Raw genomic sequence first — 13,683 nt, 5'->3', positions numbered from 1 at the left:
AACATACAATGCCTGTTGGTAATTTTTTACTACTTCGGCTTACCTGAAAATACAAAACAACATTCATAAATCCAACGTGTGTCACACTATGGCAGCCATGTTCTACTGAGCTTACGCTCTTCAACACAGAAACTTAGGACCCAAGGCTGCCCTAAGCGCCTGTTAAAAACTGATCCCTTTCTAAACTCGTTTCACTCTCAGCCAGAATAGTTACAAACATTTATATGAACGTTCAGCTTAACATGGACAATGCAACACAGTGCTTTTTAATAGCAAAACAAAACAAAAATATTCATAGGAAAGAGAATAGAATCGTATTTTAATGGAGCGGGGTGGGGGGGCTCCTTGATCTACAACAACTGATCCCCCACACCTGCAACTGCAACGATCAGGGAAATCACTAAAAACCTGAGAACTGCATTTTAGACTCCTCAGGCCCCACTGTGTATGGTCATTGAGTGGACCATGATCGTTTCTGTACAGGAAGGCATCCTACAGTAAAATGTGAGGCCATCATGTATGAAAGCTGAATAATCCCAAACACAGAAGTAGATTTTTTTTTAAATAAAACACTTTCATTGTTTTTTAATATCTTTTAATAAATAGAAAAATGGACGTAGAGTCTCACCCACGCACACACACACACACACACACACACACACACACACACAAAACGGATCAAACAGCTCATGGTGTTTTTAAAATCTGCTCTTTAGAAAGATAGACGCAGGCACTTTATCCAACTTATGTATCAAAGGGAACAACACATTTGAAGAGTGAAGGGGTGCACAGTCATGCACGTGAGTTCATAAAAATTCAGTAAACAACATATATGTGTAGTTTATTTTTTTTTTCCTCATTAAAGTTAATAATATCAATACTAGAAAACAACAACAACAAAAAACAAACACCCACAACCAGAGAGCCGAGAGGAGAAACGACCTGCGGGACGGCTCGAGTCCCAAAAGATTTCCACGCAAACCGACGGGGGTCCTGAACGCCGACGTGACGGCAGGTAAAGTAACAGGAAGTTATGGTGAGGTGAGGGTAGCTGGTGAGCAAGAAGGAAATGTTTCCAGAGTCTGAGTTCGTGATGCTGAAGCATTTCCGTGTTTCGCATAACTTCCACACTCAGGGCAGAGGCTGACATTTTTAGCAAAGTCACAAACGGTTTCCGCCGACCCGACACTGCACAAAAAAAAAAAAGAAAAGAAAAAAAGTCCAGTTTCTGTAACAGAGGTTAACATAGGAGTGAGAGAGGTGCAAAAAGAGAAATTCACTTAAATAATTCAGGTTATATTCTGACACACGCCATATAAATACGAGAAACTCTGAGGATCAAACTTACTTTAAGAACAAAGTTTAAACTTTTTTTTTCCTTTTTCTTTTAGGTTATCTGAATGTGTTTCTGCTTAGTTTGAAGTCAAATATCTTTATTTTCACATTAACTGTGTCTCTGTGTATGTGTTCACATGCATGATTTCTGCAAATGTCGCAAAGCATTTCTTTGCATGTAAACAGTTTCTTCTGCTGTGAAAATATATTATTTCTTTGTAACCTTATTCCTATTCCTTTTACTATATATTTTTCCTGTGTATATTTTGTTTGATCTTATTAGTTTAGGATCAAACAAAATAAAATAAATATATAGCAACCTTTTTTTAACACTCAGAATATGCAGATAAAGCAAACGCAAGAAAAAAAACAACAAAAAACAAAAAACAAAAAAAAACAACCATAATTGACATACTAGTTGTACACACTAGGTGGCAGCAGAGTTTCTGGATCACTGGAGTCTTACAGAGCTTTCTTAAGGTTCATATCCCTTGACTCTTAAAATCTGTATTTTATATAGATTTTATATTATATATCAACATCAACTGCATAATCTGAAGTGGAATAAAAAGAGTACAGTGCAGATTTTGAAACCCCTCGGTAAAATTCAGTTGTAATAATTGTCTTCAAAAGTCACCAAATTAATAAAAAAAGTCCACCTGTGTACAGTTAACTTCCAGTAGGAAGGCGGCTGATGAGACTGACTCTGTTTGACCCGCTGAATTGTTTGACCTACTGCGAAAAGCTATGCGAGTAAAGACCGCACCTTACTCTAAGTGCCAAGTTCCCATTGTAACAGATGTCGGTGGTGGCAGCATGATGCTATGGGTTTGCTGTTCTTCAATCTGGACTGGGGAGGATAATTTGCAAAGAGGAACTCAGTTTGTAGATGTGAAGAGATAGACCCTGAGCTGCGACCTTGGGATTCCATAAAGTATTCATTCAGGGGGGACTGAATTTAGATACATGCCACACTTTTCAGACTTTTACATTTACGGCCATGCCCCCTTTAAAACCACACATTTTTCTTCTACTTCGCTGCACTATTTTGTGTTGGACTATGACATCAAATATATCTGAGATCGTCTTGGTAACACTTTATTTGACGTGGTGTGCATAAGACTGTCACGAACTCGAAGGAGTCTTCGTGAACGTTTACGACTGTTGTCATGAAGTGTCATTCGGTAAATAATGAGACTCTAAATGCATTGAAACTTGCATTAAAAGTCGATTAAAATTATCAACTTTGTATTAACATGGCGACATTTATGAAAACCCATTCATGTTCATAACAGGTGTTATGTCATGTTTATGACTGCGTCATGTCAGTCTGATGCACCCCGTCAATTAAAGTGTTACCAACATCTTTACGGGGAAGCTTTGCAAGACTCCAAATGTCTCCTAATCTGTGCCTGAAAAAAAAACTCAACTACAAAAAAAAAACAAAAAAAAAAAACAGTTTGATAAGGAAACAACACAAATTCATATCAAATCTCAAACTTCCAGTTAACACACACAGGACTGAAGAGAGGTCTTTCAACACATCTCTCTGCGACCCTTTAAACTTTGGTTGTTTCGGAAGTGAACTCCTGTGTCGCTGAACTCCTGCCGAGAGCTTAAACAGCCTGTATCATCTGTGTTGCTGGTCTGTGAGAGATATTCAGGAAGGCAAGGTGAAGGGGAACAGCAGAGGAAGACCTTGTAGGCGGAGCCACACGTAGGGGGAAAAAAAAAAAAGAAAGAAGAAAAACCCAGTCCCAGGAAGTTTAGCAGGAGAAAAATTCAAAGATCAGTTGCTGTCACATCAGAGTCATCTCCGAGTCGGGCTCCTCCGTGTTCGGGTCGCCCCCGCCGCTGGCGCAGGGCCACTCGGCCTCCGTCACTTTGAGGTCTGCACCGTCTCCTGCAGAGAAAGGTGGGAACGCGCTGAAGGCAACGGCATCATCACGGGCTGGATTCCACTGAGGCGCCACGGCAGGAGGCCCAGGAAGTTGTCCTGGTGGCGAGTGTCCAGCGTCAGGCTGAGCACCCGCTGAGGGTTCTGGGTGCTGCGGTTCCGTGTTGAGGGAGTAGTAGAAGGTGGAGGCGGAGGTGGGAGAGGGAGGGTCACTGTGCTCCTGGGGAGACAAAGGAGAGCGGGACAGGAAGTGAGAGGGTGGAGAGGAGGCTGGGAATGATGGATGTGCTGATTAATGGACCAGACCGATGGATGGTTCTGTGGATGGATGGATGAATGAATGGATGGATGAGCTTGTGATGGGAAAGAAGAAAAGCACAAGACAACAGGCGTAAAGAGGTTTTTTTTTATTTTTATAAACTTAGAGATAAGAATCTAAATCAAATCTGAGCCAAAAATCAGGAAATTTGTTCCATTTTAAGAAATGTTTTCCTGAATTTCATCTCCTTTTGTCCATAAATCTAAAGATGTGTCAAGATCATTAAAAACTAATACTTTTTTGCAGTAATGTAATCTCATACTGAATATTTAGATTCATAATTAAACATTAAAACATTTAAGGAATAACTGTTTTTTAACAAACTCATAACATTAATTCTAAAACTATATATGTTAAGACTTCTGTTAAACGACAATTTTGTTTTGTAAATTCCTACTAACTAGATTTTGTATGAAATACTAAATAAAAATTCCCGACTCCCAGTTCCTGCGGGGAGGACATATCTTGAACACAGAGCAGAAGCTGGTGTCTCCTAGCCACTCTGCAAAATGGGAAAGACAAGACAACAGTGCAATCCAGTGATGGAGTTCATAAGTTAGGTAATAGCCATAGAAAACACAGTAATAAATAATAATTCCTTAAGAATGATTTTTTTGAAAGTACTAGCGATAAGTGAAATAATCTCCCTGTGGAACTAAGACTTTTTCCATCAATATTAAGGTCTTATTGACTTAAAAACAAGCTCTTATTTCTTGTAACTTTTAGATTAGTTTTGTCGTATTTCAAGTGTCAATAAGATGTGTTCACTTGAATCTAGACAAAAAAAAATACTGTGTTTTTGGATTTTTCTAAGCTTTCCAGTGTGAGATTATCCTACTGCAAGGATTAATTTATCTGTTTGGGTTTTTTTTTTAATCTGTCTGCACAAAGACGTGCCTTCGAATTTGTCCTCATCTTTAACTATTTTGCTTTGCAACTCAAGTCACTACCACATTTAACTTCCCTCTGGGAATTATTATCGAATTTAACTTATACAAACACTCTGAGATGGTCTCACGGCACATGACGGGCTCTGAGATGTAACGTTCATGCAGGTCCACGTACGAACGAGCGATGCTGCTGTTGCCGGGGAAGAGGAAAGGATGATGCAGCGGTTGCTAAGGAAGCTGAGAGGCAGCGGGGGCTTGGTGATAAAGACGATGAGCAGCAGTGGGAGGGAACAGGAAGCAGGCGGCGGGGCTCATTTGGGGAAAGTTATTGTGTCACTGTCACACCTCACTCTCTAGAAAACACACACACACACACACACGTACACACGTACAACAGGAAGGAGAAACAGAAAGACAACATGGCAGAGGGTTAGCAGAAAGAAAGTAACGGCTTGGTTTTAGGAGGTCGTCTGCAAGTGGGGAAGTCTGGAAACGTTACTCAGAGAGACGAGGAAACAGTTCAGAAACAGATCACAGGTCCAAATGTACAAAATATTTTAAGAAAAAAAAAAAAAAAAAAGGAGAAAATGACCGTGTTGTTAACCTTTACATAAGCTGGAGTTGTGAAATACAGATATGTTCGACCACAATCCACATTTTCACTTTGTAATGGTCCATCTCAGACACCTCTGGGCCCAGAGAAGTCGGCCTTATGATGAGGCTTACAAGAAATGCTTTTCTAGTAAGAACTGAATAAATTTCAGTCAGAATGTTGAATACTTATTCCTTGCATTATTGTACTTTATTACACACAACTCAATTTACAGACTAATGAGTTGTCTGATATGTGCTGGTTAGTGGGTCTGTAGAAACATATTTACCGAGACAAACGTTGATATGTTTCATTTAAGTTAAAAACCTAACTTGACCTAAATTCTAACTGTGAGGTTAAAGGTCAACTCCAGTTCATCCGGCTGCGGCGCTCTTGTTTTCAATCCGCACATTTAAAAGTAAGAACTCATGTCAAGCTGGACCCGTCTGGAGGAGCGTGGGGCTAAATGCCCGTTAGCGGGGAAGCAGCGATGGATGGTGGGGGCGGTGGGAGGTTAAAGGTTGGGTTTGAGGTGGGAGGGACACATACGTGCGGGGTTCCCCACTGCAGAACGGAGTATACCTCTGTATACACGGGCTGGAGAGCCGTCGCACCTGACGGATCTGGAAACAACAGTTTACAGCTGGACTCAGTAACGGAGAGGCAGAGAGCTCCTTTCCAACACAACCCACCTCAAACCGCCTCGCGGTGGTCAGATTCTGATCTGTGGATCCTAAACCACATTATGCTGCACTTAAAAAACACAGACAGTGTGGCCTTGTGTACAGAAATGCACAAGTAGTATAGAAAAAAAAACAACACATTTTATCAACCACATTTGTAGGAACAAGTTAAGCCATTTCCTAAATTTAAAAGCACAGAGGTCAGTTTGTGGTGGATCGAGTGGTCGAGTTTTGGTCAATTTGTGTGGTCGAGTTAGGAAAGAAACTCTGTAGAGACAGAAAAAGAAGAAACTTCACAAGCTGTGAACGTGTGTGTGTGTGTGTGTGTGTGTGTGTGTGTGTGTGTGTGTGTGTGTGTGTGTGTGTGTGTGTGTGTGTGTGTGTGTGTGTACGTTTTGTAAATATGGCCTACTAGCCGTCTCACGCTCAGTGTTTGAACTAATAAATCAGAGTTGAAGCGCTCCTTTCTCCGATGCACTTACTTGTAACCGCCACATGGTGGCACCACTTCGCTGGCTCATAAAAGTCAGAAGTGATGCACATTAGTATAGACTGCTGCGACCACTGTCTGTTCGCACTGCACCCACATTTAAGGAGGTTCCTGCACAGCTTCAGCTGACGAGATACGCACCGTGTTGGCTGAGCGCCCGGGCCCGCGCTGGGCAACAATCGCCCCGGAGACGGCCTTGATCCAGCTGTGCATGTCCTCTGGACTGTCAGCCTGAAAGACACAGACCCACAGAGTTGATTCAGCTTATTCCAGTGATATTGTGAACTCATATTGTAGTGATTTAAATAAATCTATCAGGCGGTTCTGAGGAAAGTTGCTGAAGTGAGTCTCGTCCAGATGTCCCAGATGAATTCGGCCAGTGTCACCTGTATGAAGAAGGTTCTGGAGTTGGTGACCATCTCGAAGAGGTTGTCTCGCATCATCAGCTCGCTGCAGAACACAGAACGGAGCAGCTTTTGAACACCGTGGCCTAAACAAAGCTCTGATGGCTTCTGGTGCTAACTGACCTCTGTTTGCATTCCTGGACTTTATGAATCTCCTTCAGCGGGATAACTCTCAGCGCCTCCCGGTCCTGACAAAGAAGGAAATATGTCTCATAATCAGGGTTTCAAACTTAAGACTTTTTAAGACCTTTTTTTTTTAAATAACACCTTGAATTAAATTTAAGAGCAAAAAAAAAAACTATAAATATAGGAGATGGTTGGAGGATTCTGCTGTATTAAAGTAAACCATAGCAAAAACAGTGAGACTCTTGGGGTCTCAATACTAGACACAGAAAAGTTAGCTAGCGGGCTAGCAAGGGTGTATTAGCAGCCAGTCAACGCTAGCATAAGCCGCCTCGAGTCACAGAATGCAGTGAAGATGTCTGACAGAAAACTCCCAGGAGAGAAAAAAGAAACATAGAATATACGAGATTCTATGAGGATAGTCATGCAACAAAATTTAAGACATTTTAAAGCCTTAATTATAGATACATGAATTTAAGACATTTTAAGGATGAACGGCCACCCTCTGTAAATGACAGAAAACTTTCCAAGGAAGGATTCCTGCACCAGCTAAAAGGAATTTCTTTGTTTCAAGCTACTCTACGTCATCTAGTTCCACTTGGGCAATGATTTTAGTTTGTACATGTGCAAAGCTGGTAGAGACGAAGCCCAAAAAGACTTCCTGCTGTCACTGTAGAGAACAAAAACTCACCTCTGTTTTTCCAAATCTTTTTTTTAACACCAGTGCTGATTTTATCAATCAGATTACCTGATCTCAGCTGCCTCTACAAATTAACACACAGCCTGAGGGCACACACCCTGGGTGTGTGCACATGTGCTCCGACAGGTCCTGGTTGGGATGTCATTCGCTTAATTTGTCCACGCACCGATCTTACGGGGAGGAATTTAGAGCGCGTGCTGCTGCGTGTAGAGACAAACATCCCACAAATTCAAGGCAAAATGAGCCTTGAATTTAGCTAGCTAAGGTGTTTTGGCTAGTGTTAGCTAGCTAAAACACCTAGCTAAGTCCAGAAAAGGTTCTCAAGATACGACATATATACAAAGATACACGGTTTCTGTTTGATACGAAGGCAAAGAGCTGCCAGACCTGCTGCTGAAGGAAAATACTCTAAATTTCTTAATTTAAGATCAACATTTTCTCCGGTCTGCAGCTGAATAACAGCCGTCTGGTTCCAGCTTGATGTCAAACACACACCACCTCATCCCATTTTCTCACCAGGTCGGATTTGTAGTAGCTGAGCGCATTTTCATCCAAGATGAAGTACCTCCTCTTCCAGTTCCTCATCTGAAAAAAAAAAAAAAAAAGAAAAAAAATACAGAACATCAACACTAGTTTATCATCTGTTTCGTCATGGAAGTCGAAGAAGGTGTGTGTCCGCCTGCTCTCACCACAGCTCCCTGTTTAACGCAGTATCCCGCCTTTATGAAAGACTGGTCCTGCGCTCCTCTGGACAGGAAGTACGGCAGCTGGTTCTGAGCCCGCTTCCCTCGGTCCGACCCGTTCTGGCCTTCGCTCTGCTCCTACAACAAACACCCACATGTTCAGGATTCATCTCAACCTGGCGTAACGTTAAGGTTCTGTTTAAGACAGAAGGGGAAAACAAAAAACATCTTGCCGTCCCCGCAGCATCACAGAGCTGCTCCAGTGCCTCACTGTGGACAGGCGGTTCTTTTTAATGTATGATTCATTCTTCCTTCTCCAAAATGCGCAGAGGTTCAAAAAGTTCAAGTTTTGACTCAGAGCTCCACAGAACAGAATCCTAAAACTTATCTGGTCTATTTATGCAGAAGTGAGGAAACTGGAGCGGACATTACAGGTTCTGTCGGGTCTCTAGTGGTGTACATATTGCAGTTCAGGCATTCAGTACGCTACTGTTCCTTTAACTTTAAACCTGCAAACTTGTATATCTACTACTGTTTAGGACATTTGCTAGCAAACAAGTCCAGGTATTTCAGGTGTTTTCTTTGACCTCGCTTAGTTGAATTCAATGCATCTGTGAGCTTTTTGCATTCACAAAAAGTGTGGTGTTATGACGAATTTTATTATCAATTCATTTAAATTTGAGACTGCAGTATTCGATTAGAGTAGGATTAAGTGTTAAATTTTGAGAAAATCCTTGCCATAATTCTGTTATTGAACTAGTTAAATCGGATCTTTTGCAGGTTCCTTGTAATGAGCATCATTTGTAGAACAGTGTTGACTAAAATTTAGGAGTTGTATTTTTGAAATATGAAAAATTGCTTCAATTTAAGTTGAAAATTATCTAGGGAAAAACTGGCATTGTGATTTAATACTGAGCACAAAAAAAAATCAGACTGCAGATGGAGTGAGAGAAAAAATAGGTTGAATTGATGCAATAATAACCATTTTTAATTAGTGTTAGCTCCTTTTCAGAATTATTTTTTGGTAGTTTTCTGGAACTTACGGGAGCCATAACAAATTGCAAAAATAGAAAGACGTAAGCCTACCCTTCTTAATACAACTGCAGTTGTCCATCAATGTGGGGAAGTTTATAGATGTAAAGTAAGTCCAGTTTTAATGAATTATTTCATAATATTTTTCTGTATACGTATTCAAAAATCACAAAAAACATAATGAATGAAAAAGAAAAAGACCAAACAGAAATCACAAATGTACTCATCTTCTCCATTTTGAATACACCACACACGATTTTGAATCAGTCCTCTATTGTAGATGTTTGGAGTTTACACCATTTTCTGGTAATGGCTTTTTTTTTTTTTCTTAAGTAGATCCAGTTTTGATAAGTAAAATTAATTTGCAAAAGAAAAGCTCCGCGTTTACTCTTGGGTCATTTTTCCCAGCAGTTGTGAAGCCCAGTAGGTCTTAATGAGACACAAACAGTCGAAGCAGCAGAGCTGTTGTGTTCTGGGTGAAACGCACAGCCGCATACCTGCAGAGACAAGACTAGACCTGCTGCTGATAGACAACGGCTCCGACTGGGGGGAGCGTTACCTGCGTGGCTGTGATGATTGGAACGCCACCTATGATCTCCGTTTTGTAAGAGACCTGCTTCATAGCGCCGAGGGCTTCCTGCGGGGTCTCCACATAGGCGGCCTGGCTCTCTCCAGACTTTGGCACCTGAAACGCAACGAGACAGAAACGCCTCAGACCCGACTCGGGAGATCAGAACCGACCCGTGGAGCCGAGCTAGGTTTTATTAGCCTTCCAGACATTAAAAAAAAAAAAAAAGTAAAAGCAGTAAAATTACAACGGGGTGAGGTTTGTTGAGTCACCCATTCGTCATCTTTCGGTCCGCCTGCAGCAGCAGTTTCTAACGGAGCTGAAATATTGTTAATAATACGTTTTATTGATATTATTATTGCGCATACTTGACCAACTATCTGTAACATGCACTCATATGTGAAATGTGTGTTTCAATTAGGTTTTTTTGTCAGATTAGAAGTACTTTTCAAAACTAAATCAGGAAATAAAAGATTAAAAATTTTCTTTCCTAATTTGATGTGATATTCTAGTCCAGTTTCCAGTGAAAAATCATCACAATTAAGGCCTGAAAATGTCGTTTAAATGTAAGGGGAGCTTTAATTCTGGATGATGTTAACGACTTCCTTCTCTAGATGTGTTTTGAGGAAGGAAAACAACTTGAGATTTAGAATTTTGTACAAAATGTGAGCCAAAGATACTTACCGCTTAGAAAAGTCACCATTAAATTAAATCTAACATTGTAGACTTAGAATCATACAGGTCTAAAAACAAAACAAACTATCATTTATATTAGAGATGCAGAGACCCGATGTTAATATCCGCATTGGTACCCGATCCGCAAGGGCAGATCTATTCAGTCTAGTTCTATGCTCTGTGCTCTAAACTTATTTTACATTATACTCAGAAATCCTAATTGCGTTTTCTGAACCATTTGAAAGGTTTGTTTCAGTTTATTTTCTACATGTTTCACCAATGCAGTCAACCTGTTGTTTTTAATCGGTTTCAGTTCCCCTATTATTTAAGTTACATTGGCTGTTATACTCCTAACAGCACTGGTTGAACAAATTAAAGTTGCTTTTACGTGTTTGGTGTATTTAAGTGTGCTGTACTACATCACACAAATTTGTATTTCAGTATATTTAAGTCTGTTTAAAAACAGAAATGTTTTAAGTCAATTCAGCGCAGTTTTTTCCCGCGTCAGCCGATACTAAATCTCAGATATCAGTATCGGAAGTGAAGAAAATGGATCGGTGCATCCCTGATTTATTTAAATATTCTTGTTCTCCAAATAGTGTAGTTTTGGAGTCGACTTATCCTAGATTTGTGGAGTTAATTTACCTCAAAGGAAGTTTGGAATCGACCCTTCCCCTCTTTCTGTTTTCTTTTATTTACCAGTTTAGGATGTTATTTGTCTCAAGGTTTTGTCTCTCGCCCTCCAGACGATTTTTGCAGACATTCTAAAATCCCTACAGTTAAAAGATAGTTTTGACGCAGAAGCTTTTCTAATTGACCCTGCGGCTTCGAAGCCGGAGGATGATTTGGAAAGCGCATCGGCCTGTGAAGCCCCACAACTTTCCGACGAGGCTCTGAGGAGAGCGCATCGAGCTTCATCGGTCCGGTCTGATGGCTAATTTTCCATCTGCTGTGGCCCGAGGTCGAGTGCAGAGCAGAGTGTGGGATGGCTGCGACGTGAAACAGGGTCAACTATGGATCCATCTGTGTCCAACCCCATTTGTGCGTGTATCTGTGTGCGCGAGTCTCACTGTGATCTTGGTGGCGTTGTTCAGAACGCTGATCCATTCCACCAAATCCTGCTGGTCATTGGCCTGCAGGTAGAACTTCCTCATGCCTGCATTTATAACTGCGGAGAGATAAAAAAAACAAAAAAAAACAGAGGACGACATGTAAATGCTCCTGCTTATCACCAGACCCGATAAAAACGGAGACAAATCCGCTCCGCCGCATGGAGATCTAAAAATATCCGCTTGTTTCTGGTTTCTCAGAGCCAGAGAGGATGCACGTCTCGGAGTTAACATCCCATCTAGATGCAAACACATGCGCACATGTCCGCACACAACGGTTCGGTCATTGTCATTGCACGGCTTCCTCCTATTGAGTGACAAAGAGCTGCTGTTCCACGCGGCAGGAAAAACAAGTAGCGCGGGACAAAAGGGAGGAAGTAAACTCAAGAGATGAGGAAAAAGGGGGAGGGAGGGAGAGGAAGAGATGAAGGAGGGCGGAAGAAGTGGAGAGATGAGGAAGGAGGGAAGGAAGGAAACAAGGGACTGGAAGGGGAGTGGAGGCAAAACTTCGGCACAAAGACGGAGCGAGTTCAGGGAGATAAACGGAGGGAGGAAACAACAAACTCACCAAAGCAGAACTCTGCCTTCGGCCTGAGCTTGGTAGCATCGCTGACCTGAAGACAAGAGGACAGTAAACGTCACAGAGGACACAAGAAAGCCTAAAAATCCTAAAAATCACCCAGTGGAACGCAACTAACTCCAAAGTTACTGAAAAATGACCCATAATCTGTTCTGGAGCCTGAGGCTTTCCCTGAAACATCTCCTCCTAAAACCAGCTTGGAATAACTACGGACTGCTTGGAAAATTCGACAACCTTTCTGTAACTTCTGGTTGTAGTGTGGCCAAAAAGACTGAAATTCTTGCTCTGGAAACACAGGTGATTTCTAAAAGATTTCCTTGTTTTCGGTAAAATAAAGATGCGACGCGTCGCCGTTTGAGCGAGGACTGACCTTGGAGATGTATGTGAGTTTGAGAAAGCCCACATTATCCGCACCTTTAGGCAGGTTCTGAAAGAAAAATGACACATTCAGAATGTGATCAAACTGATCCCGCTGAGTCGTAACCAAGGGCGTAGGTTCGGTCTAAGTTTTGGTGGGGACCTTGACACCCCCCCCCCGCCCCCCGCAGGACAGTGAAATGCCCAAGAGCACCGAACATTTTTGAGAAGGGGGGGGGGGAACCACATTGGCTTAATAACCCCCTCCCCCCAACCATATCATACATCTTGTGTATACAACCAGATACAGTCATACTCAGCAGATCAGTTCAAGAACACTTTACTTTTTCCTTTACAAAATTCAGCAAACGTTACAAGTAAGATCAAAAGAAATATCCTCTGGATACAGCAAACACAATTGCAGATAAGAAGAAATCAATAATAAAAGAAATTAAAGCTCCGCGGAGCCTCAAGCGGCCCTCGCAGCCAAGCGCCGCTCAAGCCTAGCCACCGCGGATGTTCCAGCACCGCCTCCCCCCAGCCACCGCCTCCCCTCAGCACCACCTCCCCCCAGCCACTGCCTCCCCTCAGCACCATGTCACCCCAGCCACCGCCTACCCCCAGCCACTTCCTTGCTCTCACGGAGCTGCCAAACCCGCCCTGAAGATAGTCACCCTGTCATGTTCGACATTGCTCCCAGACAATGCACAAAAATCTGGTGTAGATCAGCTAATATCGCAAGGAGACACAGGTGTTTGATTAACCTTGGTGCGCAGTGGAGTCAAATTGCAATTAAACTCTATTGGGCTCCTTAGAGGTTCACAAGTGTCACTCATACAATGTCTGGTGCAAATCGGATGATGCGTTTGTGAATACGAGACGAACGTATGCATATTACGAGGGACAGCCATTTTGCCACGCCCCCACGGGTCAGTAGAGTACATCATCAATGAGTTCATCATCAATAAGTTCATCATCATTTCATTTTATGTCAGTCAGGACAGGATGAAACCCATAAGAATTAGAGAGAAAAAGTAAGACATACAGTAGAAAAAACAGGTGACTTCCTTTCGGAAGTGGGCGGGGCAAAGGTGACGTCATAAATCGACCACCTAACTGTGATGAGGGCTTATCTATAATGAGACATAGAAAGTCTGATGCAGCTCTGACCTGGCATTTGGAAGTTATTTCACATTCATGTTTCATGGTGTATAGTCAAAGTTTGGGACTTAGCCACGCCCACACG

The 13,683-nt window shown here is 42.0% G+C and overlaps 1 protein-coding gene across 3 annotated transcripts in view; it reads right to left on the bottom strand.

The window, feature by feature from the left end:
• Positions 1–824: 824 nt before the first annotated feature.
• The window catches only part of plekha1b (pleckstrin homology domain containing A1b), a 75,255-nt gene continuing 62,396 nt past the window's right edge, over positions 825–13,683 (bottom strand). For 2 of the 3 annotated variants that reach the window (XM_088016359.1, XM_014989498.2), the window contains exons 3-12: positions 12,451–12,507; positions 12,069–12,114; positions 11,462–11,559; positions 9,708–9,833; positions 8,123–8,254; positions 7,950–8,018; positions 6,734–6,798; positions 6,593–6,656; positions 6,348–6,437; positions 825–3,452 (exon numbers count right to left, since the gene is read on the bottom strand). In XM_088016359.1, the coding sequence (XP_087872485.1) occupies positions 3,135–3,452; positions 6,348–6,437; positions 6,593–6,656; positions 6,734–6,798; positions 7,950–8,018; positions 8,123–8,254; positions 9,708–9,833; positions 11,462–11,559; positions 12,069–12,114; positions 12,451–12,507 (1,065 nt within the window). In that variant the 3' untranslated portion in view covers positions 825–3,134. Of the gene's footprint in view, positions 3,453–4,347; positions 5,657–6,347; positions 6,438–6,592; positions 6,657–6,733; positions 6,799–7,949; positions 8,019–8,122; positions 8,255–9,707; positions 9,834–11,461; positions 11,560–12,068; positions 12,115–12,450; positions 12,508–13,683 lie in introns of those variants that run through there. The other variant, XM_088016360.1, reaches the window with a different exon arrangement.

This window comes from Poecilia mexicana, unplaced genomic scaffold, assembly GCF_051168715.1.
Source record: "Poecilia mexicana isolate PSO_F unplaced genomic scaffold, ASM5116871v1 scaffold_19, whole genome shotgun sequence".
Lineage (NCBI taxonomy): Eukaryota > Metazoa > Chordata > Actinopteri > Cyprinodontiformes > Poeciliidae > Poecilia > Poecilia mexicana.
This window is presented reverse-complemented; position numbering and strand designations above follow the sequence as displayed.